Source organism: Myotis davidii, unplaced genomic scaffold (assembly GCF_000327345.1).
Source record: "Myotis davidii unplaced genomic scaffold, ASM32734v1 scaffold608, whole genome shotgun sequence".
Taxonomy (NCBI): Eukaryota; Metazoa; Chordata; class Mammalia; order Chiroptera; family Vespertilionidae; genus Myotis; species Myotis davidii.
In genome coordinates, this window is record NW_006300025.1 from 2,917,835 (window position 1) to 2,929,349 (window position 11,515).

Sequence of the window (11,515 nt, forward strand, 5' to 3'; positions counted from 1 at the left end):
AGGACAGGGGGTGGGGAGTGAGGGCAGGGATGGGGTGGGAACTGGGAGGAGGGGAATTATGGGGGGAAAAAAGAGGAACAAATGTAATAATCTGAACAAAAAAGATTTAATTAAAAAAAAAAAACTTTGACAGCAGCACCTCAAGGCCAGCATTCACTTTGACAGCAGCACCTCGAGGCTAGTGATTCAGTTTGTATCCCTCATAGCACATAATAAAGACCATCTCACCTAGCCAGCTATAAATCCCCATGTAAAAAAAAAAAAAAAAGAAAGAAAGAAATAAGCTGCCTGAGATGGGAGTAACTGGGATAGGGTTAAATAGCTGAATGAACAGACACAGAGAAAAGGAGAATGATCCTTTTGGCTCCCTGAGTGAGAATAAAAGGCTTTACTGAGATGATGGACCTGAGTCTGTTACTGTCCAATAGAGCTTTCTTTGATGATGGAATGGTCAATATTTGTGTTGTCCAATATGGCAGCAACTAGACAGCTGTAGCTTTTTAGCAACCTATATAATAAAACCCTAATATGCAAATCAACCCAACAGCAGAATGACTGGCAGAACGACCAGTTGCTATGATGCTCACTGACCACCAGAGGGAGGCAACTGGCATTGGTGATTAGGGGTGGGGCCAGTGAGGGGGAGGTGCCAGGCCGCCAGCCAAGCAGGTGCCAGCGGGGGGTGGGGGGGAATTGCTCTGCCCACCAGTTGCCCCACAGATTGGCCCTGATCGCTGGCCAGGCCTAGGGACCCTACCCTATATATTGGGAACAGTCTCTTAGATTTAAAAATTAAAACCTGGCAAGGCTACTCGAACACTGAAAAAACAGGATGATGCAATGATAACATGCATGGACTCTGGCTTGCCCATTTTGTAGTCAGCCTTGATTCTGACACTTATAACTGTGTGACAAAACCAATTATTTAACTTCTCTCTGCTTCAGTTTTTCCACCCATACGATGGAGAAAATGGTACTACTGCCTCAAAAGGATCATGTTATGTACTACTTCTTATAATCAGGGCAAAAAACTGTAGCTACCCATATGGTCACTGGTGTCTGCAGCATCCCAGATTGCGAGAAGTATGTCCAACTGCCAGTTTAGGCCTGATCCCCACCCCCTGAGGCAGTCAGACATCCCCCGAAGGTGCAGGACAGACTAAGGGGACCCCTCCCCACCCCCCTATGCATGTATTTTGTGCATGAGGCCTCTAGTTTGAAATAAGCTACTACTGTTACCCGATGAGGCTCCGGGCCCAGAGTGGGTCTACTTCAGTGTAGTGTGTGAGTTCTTGACTTCATGTAGGAAAGATTTCACAGTACGAATCCAGGTGATTTTGAAAGTACATTTATTAAAGCTGGGAACAGTGAAACAAAGGAAGGATTTAGGGCAGTGATGGTGAACTTTTTGAGCTCGGCGTGTCAGCATTTTGAAAAACCCTAACTTAACTCTGGTACCGTGTCACATATAGAAATTTTTTTATATTTGCAACCATAGTAAAACAAAGACATATATTTTTGATATTTATTTTATATATTTAAATGCCATTTAACAAAAAGAAAAATCAACCAAAAAAATTGAGTTCACGTGTCACCTCTGACATGTGTGTCATAGGTTCGCCATCACTGATTCAGGGTAAAAGAAACAACTAGAGAGAGCTTAGGTGGTGCTCTTTGCTCTCTAGGAATTTATAGGAAAGAAGTGAGCCAAGGTGGGGCTGCCATTAGGTCACTGGGAAGTAAAGGAAAGTTAGAGAAAAAGGGGGCCTTGGAGACAGGATCAGGGGTAAGCCCAGCATGAGTTGCCATTGCTCACTGCTCCCCTGGTTGCAAGTCTCATGGGGACCCTGAGAGTTAGGGGGAAATAAAATTTTCATGCTTGAAAAGGGGCATGAGCATGCTCTAGAGCAGCGGTTCTCAACCTGTGGGCCGCGACCCCTTTGGGGGTCGAACGACCCTTTCACAGGGGTCGCCTAAGACCATCAGAAAACACATATATAATTACATATTGTTTTTGTGATTAATCACTATGCTTTAATTATGTTCAATTTGTAACAATGAAAATACATCCTGCATATCAGATATTTACATTACGATTCATAACAGTAGCAGAATTACAGTTATGGAGTAGCAACAAAAATAATTTTATGGTCGGGGGTCACCACAACATGAGGAACTGTATTAAAGGGTCGTGGCATTAGGAAGGTTGAGAACCACCACTCTAGAGCGAAACCACACTGAGTTTTTGTCCTGAGGGTTTTTATGTTTCTTTTGAAAAAGGGAGAATCTTAGGGGAGGATTTCCATAAAATATTCATCAGCTCTCCAGGTGAGTTTTTAATATGCTGGTGCATCAAAATGAGTGTAGAGGAGAGTTTGGGGTTACTATTTGGTTTACTTTACTGTTTTACTCTTATCTTGGGTCTGTCTGGTTCCAATCAGGATTTTGTTATTTGTTCCCCTGATTTCCTCCGTCCCTGATTTAGGGAAGATAAGGTCTTTTAATTCACTAGCTAGTGGTAAGTTGTTCAATTTGTTTGTCCTTGTTTAATTATCTTGTCTCAGTTTCCCTATTCCACTTGCCTAGGAATTTCCCTAGCTTCTTACTGTCCTGCCTCAGTACAACTGTGGGTCTGGATTTTAAAGTTTGTTTCCTTTTAATTAATTTATATTTAAATTTACATAGTTATGCATGACTAATCTCTACCACAGGATTAAAAATCATTCATGTACCAATCATGGGTATAGGGAAGGGAAGTGAGAGAGGGTTACCTTTGGTCTAGAACAGCTCATTTTTATTTATTTTTTTTAAATATATTTTATTGAGTTTTTACAGAGAGGAAAGGAGAGAGATAGAGAGCTAGAAACATCGATGAGAGAGAAACATCGACCAGCTGCCTCCTGCACACTCCCCACTGGGGATGCGCCCGCCACCAAGGCACATGCCCCTGACCGGAATCGAACCTGGGACCTTTCAGTCCGCAGGCCGACGCTCCATCCACTGAGCCAAACCGGTTTCGGCTAGAACAGCTCATTTTTATACAGAACGAAGCAAGTAAGGTGGGTAAAGCAAGCTTGTGAAGGAAGCAGGGAGGCCGCCATCAGTATTATGAGGATCCGGATCATGTTTTTGTTTTTAGCATGTTTAAAATAAGGTGGCAAACTATATTTAGATAAAAATAAAATGATTAAACTTATCTTAACTGCTTCAACAACAATGAAGGCCTTAAAAACAACTAACTTGCACTCTTTTAATGATGTTCAACATCAACTTAGAAGAAGATGTTCATATGAACATGAGAAAGCATTGAAATTTGGGCAGAGAATCGGGGGGGAGGGGGAACAGATTACTTCTAAGGAGTATGTGGAGGGCTTTGTGACCCTTGGTAGGTACTCCATAAATATTTATTCAATGACTGTGTGCCATATCAGGGCAGAAAGTAGCAAGAGAGGAGCCCAGACATGCTAGATGCTGAGGCTGATGGAGCTCTCATCTTCTCTGAGGCATCTTGCAGGTCAGGCTTTAGGGGTTTAAAAGGCCAGGAATGATGGGGCAATTTGACAACTCAAGATTAGATGAGGTGACTGTAAGAAGGAACCTAGAGAGACCTAAATGTCAGACACATGAATAAGAAGAGGAAAATGGAAGGGGGCTGAGATAGAGTTATTTTAAATATAGAAGAATGAGCCCTAGCCAGTTTGGCTTAGTGGATAGAGTGTCAGCCCTTGGACTGAAGGACTGTGGGTTTGATTCCAGTCAAGGGCATGTATCTGGATCGCAGGCTCAATTCCCAGCCCCATTCGGGAGGCAACCAATCAATGTCTCTCTCACATGGATGTCTTTCTCTCTCTGTTTCTTCCCCTCCTTCCCACTCTCTCTAAAAATCAATGGAAAAATATCCTCAGGCGAGGATTAACAATAAATAAGCAAGTAAATAAATAAATAAATAAATAAATAAATAAAACTAGTAAAATATAGAAGAATGGGGAAAGTGGTGTCCCATGAATTGTAAACCTCTTTGTGGGGAAAAAAATATTGACTCTTATGATAGCTATTTCATCTTTTGGCATCCTCTCCACTGGATATCTAGATTGAGTGATAAAAAAAATAAAAGAGTGATATTGGTTGATCATAATTTGTTCTTCATAGCAAACAGTAGTTTCTCTCTCTCTCTCTCTCTCTCTCTCTCACACACACACACACACACACACACACACACGGACACACGATTATAACAAACTTTTAGTAGACCTAGATTTTTTTGTGTCCCCCTGTTGATTGTTCACGCTCTTGGGAAGGTAAAGAGTGATAACTAAGTAACAATGTAATTGCTCACTTGGTAGGTATTCTTCAGCTTCTGTGAGAAGAACGTGGATTATGAAACATTTAAAGCATTCAATGATGCATGTCTTGTCTATGATGGCCGACTTGTGATCGATGCGAACTTCCACACCAATGACATAGCCATCAGAGCTGCTGGCTCCCTCACCAAATTCTCCAATAGATATTACTCAAGGGATTGGTCTCACAGAAACTTCAGTTCCAAAGAAGTTGGCTTCCAACTGGCAGCAGCCATGCTCTGTCTCTTTGATCCAACCCTCGAGCCTGTGACCGAGCCACCGGCTGATCTTGACCGACTCATTCCCACGTACAAGGCAGCCAAGATCCAAGGTGTGTGATAAGCCACCTTCTTCCCCCTGATGAAGCCACCAGTTGGTCTGGGTCAGTGCTCAGGGCAGCCCTCCAACTTTCTCTTAGGCTTGGTGAGGAGACCTCTCTGCACAGAAACAGAGGAAGGCTCTCTCTCTCATTTTTTAAGCATTTATTATGGACATAGCGTTATTATTATCATGGTCCTTTGCAATTTGAGCATTTATTATAGACAATATAATAGCTGTGTTTAAGCAGACTGGAGCATGATCAGAAGTTACTCACAACTGGTCATAATGGTCCCAAACTTTCATTCTCACTCTAAGTTCAGAGATAAAGAGACCCTTCCAAGCATCCCAGGCCTTGGCTACTATCTCAACAGATAAGCCAAACCATTTGCAGCTGTAAACGTCACATTCATCTGTTAAGCCTTGTTGATCTCTAAGGAGATCATATGAGTAACACAGGATTTCTTTATGTTTGAAAGTTGAGCGATACCTTTGGAAATAGTATCTTTGAATGTTATAGATGAGTGATGGTGAACCTATGACACGCGAATCATTTTTTTGGTTGATTTTTCTTTGTTAAATGGCATTTAAATATATAAAATAAGTATCAAAAATATAAGTCTTTGTTTTACTGTGGTTGCAAATATCAAAAAGTTTCTATATGTGACACGGCACCAGAGTTAAGTTAGGGTTTTTCAAAATGCTGACATGCCGAGCTCAAAAGGTTCGCCATCACTGTTATAGACCTTCTACTAGAAAAAAAATGCATATACTTACACAATTTTGTTTACTTCCAAAAATTGAAGGACTAATACCCAAGTTATCCATAGACCCCCCTAGGGCAGTGGTCGGCAAACCGCGGCTCGGGAGCCACATGTGGCTCGCGAGCCGCAGTTTGCTGAGCTGCGGTTTGCCAACCACTGCCCTAGGGTGTCCATGGACCCTAAGCCAGTAAATAGACATCAGACTAAAGAGACAAAAGCCCTATATTCCAGATCTTATCTTTTTCTATCTATCTAAATGGCCTCAGAGAAGTCCCGCTGTGCTTCTCATTCTCGATTAGACCAGGGGAAAGAGGAAGAGAAGGGATGGGTGTCAGAGACCAGAGTTATGTCAGGCTCATACTTCTGGGACAAACTAGAAATATTAATACTTTGGTAATGATCATTTTCTAAAACATTGAACAAGAAATTTATTGATTTTCCTTATAACATTCATTTTCAAAATATTTTTTAAATATTGGAGGAATGATGAGGAAAACCATTGCAACATTTAGACTCTAAAGGTCTTGGTTTGGCTTTGGCAGGTAGAGTGACAGGAGTTACGAGAAATCAAAGGATACACAGGATCAGCTTAGCACATCTTCTTGGAGCAGAGCACTGTTGGCTACATTATGGGGTATAATGGTACATTCACACTGATTTTGTTAAGTAAATCCCAGCCATCCCAGTCCTCATTGGGAATGTTCGAGCAGCATACACCATTATAGGCATCTCCATCTGTCCTGTAGCACAGATATAAGCTCACTCACCTTATTAACATGTTACCTGCCTTATTAACAACTAAATTAAAATGTGGAAACCCTTCCATTTCCTCTAGGAGGCATTCTTCCTGGGCCTTACCATTATCTGCATATCAGCAAGCCTGCCATTCCATCTCCCTTGGAAGTACAAATGGCCCAGCCTGATTTTGTAAGTATTATTCCTAAATTTCATTTAACTTTCAAATATCACACTTTGTGTACAGGGGTGAAAAATTATTTATTCAGCTCTTTAGTGTAACGTATTGGTTCATGCATCAGAAAGCCACTGCAGTCCTCAGTCCTCAAGATGGCCCTCAAAGACTCCTGCCTCTTGGTATTCATGCCCCTGTGTGCTCCCCTACCACGCTGAATAGGGCTGATCTCTGTAGCCAACAGGATTTTGTGGAAATGACAGTTTGAGACTTCCAGTGCTAGGCCATGAAAGATATTACAGCTTCGAACTTGCATCACTCCCAATTTATACAAGCTTATTGTTTTGAGCCACTAATTGTTTTTTAATAGATTTTTTAAAGAGCAGTTTTAGGTTCACAGAAAAATTGAGAGGAAAGTACAGAGATTTCCCATATACCCCTGCTCCCATTCATGCATACTGTCCCCATTATCAACATCCCCAATCAAAGTGGCACATTAGTTATGATTGATGAACTTACATTGATACACCATTGCCACCCGAAGTCTATAGTCTACATTAGAGTTGTATATTCTAGGGGTTTGGACAAATGTATAATGACATGTATCCATCATTACAGTATCATACAGAGTAGTTTCACTACCCTAAGAATCCTCTGTGCTCCGCCTCTTTATCCCTCTCTCACCCTTAACTCCTGGCACCCACTGATCTTTATACCATCTCCATAGTTTTGCCTTATCCAGAATGTCATATAGTTGGAATTGTGTGGTATGGAGCCTTTTCAGATTGGCTTCTCTTTTTCGAATTTAATTTTTCCCATCGCCATTTTATCCCTCTATGCCCTCTTCCACATCCCTCTTTCTCCCCCCATTTGCTCCTTTCACTTTGTAATATGTATTTGTGCGACATGGCTTGATAGCTCATTTCTTTTTAGTGTTAAACAGCATTCCATTATCTGAATGTATCACAGTTTACTTCTTCATTCACCTATTGAAGGCATTAAGCCACTAAGTTTTGAGGTAACCTGTGATACAGCAATAGATAACTAAAACAACTGCCTTCATGGCAACATAGCAAGCGAATTGCATAGGGTTTGGAATGTCCGTGAAACCCTGTTGTTCTCCTGCCCTCCCTGAATTACACAAGAAGGACCATCCAGAAGATGCAGAAGTGTAATGAGGGGACGTCCTGGGCCCAAGATAACCAGAAGGACCCATGTGGTTGGTCAAGTGGCAGGCTCCTCAAATAAAATTCTCTGACAGATGGACCCAGAGTTGTGTTTGTGGTCAACTGGGGGTTTTCTTTCTGACGTGTCACATTTGCTTTTTTTTTTTTTTTGTCAGTGAGTCAGACACTGGAAGTTGGCACCGTAACCTCTGTTCCCATTTTCATATCCTGGGTATTTTGGGGTGTTAATGATAATGACCAAAGTAATCACATTTCCCAGATTTCCTTGAGAATAGAATCAGCCCCGTGGCAGGTTCTTGTCAATGAGATGTAAGTGGATACTATTGGAAAATTCCTCGAAAGGGGGACAAACTCAAACTGTACAGACTCTGGGCCCCTCACCCTTCTCCCTTCGGGAAGTTGGGATCCCAGCTCTTCCATATACTTCCCATGGACTTTGGAGAAGTTATTCAACTTCTCTGGGTGTCTGGAGTTCTTAGGGGTAATATATAGAGTAAAAGGAACAAAACAGGTGACCAATCAGTGGTGGATGTTGTTAATCATAGTTCCAGACAAATAATGAAATCTGTTTCCTCCAGGGAAAGGGAAAATGCTCTGTGTTTAAACCTTATTTGCCTCGGGCCTCTCCCAGACTCTTTTAGGGGTGCTTTTTTATATGTGGTCTGATGAAAAATTTTCTTACAAATAAAGGATCGAAGCAAATGATGTTCCAGTTTCTGTTGCTATGTAACAGAAATGAAGCAGCCATTTGCTTCTGCTCAGATTCTGTGGGTCAGGAATTCAGACAGGACACAGTGGGAAGGGCTTGTCACTGCTCCACAATGTCTGGGGCCTCAGCGCAGAAGACTTGAAGGTTAGAGGCGACACAATGGTTGGATCCTCTGAAGGGCTGGAATGATTCAAACACAGGGCGTGCTGACCAGAGCATCACACCTGAGCTGTCCGTGTGACTGGGCTTCCTCACAGCCTGGCAACCTCACAGTGGTCAGATTTCTTATGTGACAGCTCAGGGCTCTGAGCGCAAGTGTCCCCACTAGCAATTAGAAGCTGCATTGCTTTCCATGACCGGCCTCGAAAGTCACAGAGTACTACCTCCTTCAGGCCCTCGGTTGGCCCAGTCACAGCCCACCAGGATTCAAGGAGAGGGGACGTAGAGTTCATCTCTCAGTGGGAAGAGTGTCAAGGTCTTATTGTAGAAGACTGTGAGCGATGGAGGATATTGTTGTGGCCATCTTTGTGGAATACACTCTGCCACTAACGAGATGGGGCATTTCATGAACGGGATGAAGCCCAGATGATGTGTGCAGAGGCCGAGCACTTTGGTCATCGTAGATAAATAATTGGAGCCAAAGATGTTCAAGATGAAAAATACTGGACGTGGTTTCAGACAGAACCAGATCCTTCGAGGACACTGTGATTTCCTACGCACAGTGTCGTTTATTTATGAGCCTTGGCTGTCTCTGAATAAAGTCCGAGGAGGAGCCAAAGGGATTTTTAGGTAATGAGGGTCTGAATAAGAAGGCCACTTGAACAGATTCTTTGGCTGGTACTTCAATAGGATCCCTGACTGTAATGAACCATTTTGCCAGGTGTGCCTCCTTTTTAATAAGTACAGAAGATCTAAACAGATTTTTTTTCCATTTTATTCTCCAAGAAAAAAAAAATGTAGGATGGTTCCATGGCAGTCTTTTGGAATTGGAATTAATTTGATTCAGTAAAATTGTTGCCAAAATGGTCAGGCAGTCACTTAAATATAGCCAGTTGATCAAGGGTGGAGCTATTGAACAATATTTCACTAAAGAAACAAAATTCCTATTTTTACCATAAATGTAGTACAGATTTCAGACTTTCATAGCGCTCATGAATTGGGATGTTTAGTAAGGAGTGTCTTTATTAATTCATGAGCTCTCTGAGAGGTAGTCTGACAAAAGGAAGAAAGGAACCTCAAGTCGTCTCCATAATGAACTAATCTTTACAGATTCCAGTCCACATGCTTTGTTGGCTGTACACCACAGAGCAAAGGAATTTGTCACAACAAGTTCTGCCGTGGATACCATTAAATTTAAAATTGTGCATTTATCATGAGACTTGGGAACTCCATTTCCTTCCTTCCTTCCTCCCTCCCTTCTTTCCTTCCTTCCTTCCTTCCTTCCTTCCTTCCTTCCTTCCTTCCTTCCTTCCTTCCTTCTCTCCCGTTTTCCCTCTCTCCCTCTCTTCCTCCCTCCCTCCCCTCTTTCTTCTGCTTTCTGTTTCATTTCTCTTCCTCTCAATTTTTTTCACCAAAAGTCTAGTTCGTTGCCACAGCACAGCTAGAGTATTTTTAAATAACTTATCATTTTAGAAGTAGTAGTCATTGTTTAAAAACTAGAAATGCTATGTAGTCAAATGAACGGGAAGAGAAACAACAAAAATGTCCCAACCTCAGAAAATGACATTTGTTAAAATTTTGATTTAAAAAAAGGAATTATCTGTACATTTTAAAGCTGCCTCTATAACATAAAATGTACTGTGAACATATTTCCCCATATTATGAAATACAGTTTACCAATAAATTCTATTGGATGTGTTGTACCTTATCATTAGGATGTATCATTGTTTTGTTAGGTAATGCCTTGCTGAATTGTTCTTTTTCATTCTTTCCTATGCAGGTAGGTTTTCTCTGTATCCATCCATCTCTATGAATGATGGGCAGCTTGCACCCCCCCGCAACCCTTTTACTAAATTGTGTTTGCTCTCCCTCCCACCCCAAACACCCAGTCTCTCACACATACTTGGGGCTGGCCCAGGAATTACCTGATATCCCTCCTGTAAACCTCACCTTGTACCTTCTCGGGGTTTTTGCCATATGATATCCAAACATCCACCGGTTGCTTCAATATATTTAAAAACCAGTTAAATTGTGTGTCCTTGTTTAGACAAAATCCCCAGGGGATGTCCAGGACTAAGTAAATGTTTGAGATCAGTGTAGTCCACCTTGCCTTGGATTTATAAATGCCACATTCAAGTTCAGAGCAAAACCTTAAATCTATATGCACTCAGGAGAGATTTATTGAGTGTGACCCTGAGTCTAAGTTCAGAGTCTGGGGGTAAAGTGAAGCTTCATGCACCATCAACAAAACCTATTTGCCTGCCACGGGTTCTCAGTTTGGTTGCCTGAGCCCGTGGGGGAGTGTGTCCTGGTTGGTAGGTTGGTAGTCATTAGGGGCTGAAATAGGAAAGGTGGTGGTGACATGGAATAGAATGGCATCTTTCCTTGTCATCTGGGCTTCCATGGCAGTGTCAGCCAGTTTCTAGGGGACATAAAGCTTTGACAGTTACAAGCGAAAATGTGGCCTGCAGAATGTGTATGTGCATTTCCATAAACTTGAACCTTCTCCCTGGAAACAGACTTTCCCCAACAGCCAAACCTCCCCAAACCAACCTGTCAGACATTCACCTTTTACTCATTTCCTTTATTTAAATAAACTTTAAAAAGTGAAATTCTTTCTGATCATTTTTGGCTAGGAGGTTTTCTCAAAACAGTGCTGTGAAAAAACTACGAAAATTAGCAGTCTTAACACACAGCATGGAGCAGAGTAAACCCAGCCCCATATATTAGCTGTGTGAGGTATTGAGGATTAGAGAATTGGCTGTAACCTAGCAACTAATTTAGAAACTCTGAACAATGCAATCACAGATTAAAATATCCAAGGGACACTTAGTCATTAAGTCCAAGTCTGGGCTTTCGGACACAGCTATCTTCTTTTGAGTTTAGTCAATATCTGTTAGCGTTATCTGCAACGAGCCATAAGATATAACCTAGTTTGTTATATTTGGAAAGTTAATTGCTATAATAAAGTTCCCAAAGTTCAAAAATGTTTCTCATGTTGTTTTTTCTGATCCATTCCCCTCCAGGGTACAGAAATAGTAACAGGTAAAGCAAAAAGAGGCACTTATTTCCGAATACATATTAACAGCTGTAAAATAGTGGAGACCATAACATGCCTCTCTAAGGAG

General features: G+C 41.7%; 1 protein-coding gene across 1 annotated transcript in view; it reads left to right on the plus strand.

Moving 5' to 3' along the window:
- Positions 1–11,515, plus strand: part of CFAP61 (cilia and flagella associated protein 61) — a 230,857-nt gene that overhangs the window by 176,053 nt on the left and 43,289 nt on the right. Inside the window, 3 exon segments of the mRNA XM_015572036.1 lie at positions 4,344–4,671; positions 6,258–6,349; positions 11,414–11,515. Coding sequence (XP_015427522.1) covers positions 4,344–4,671; positions 6,258–6,349; positions 11,414–11,515 — 522 coding nt within the window.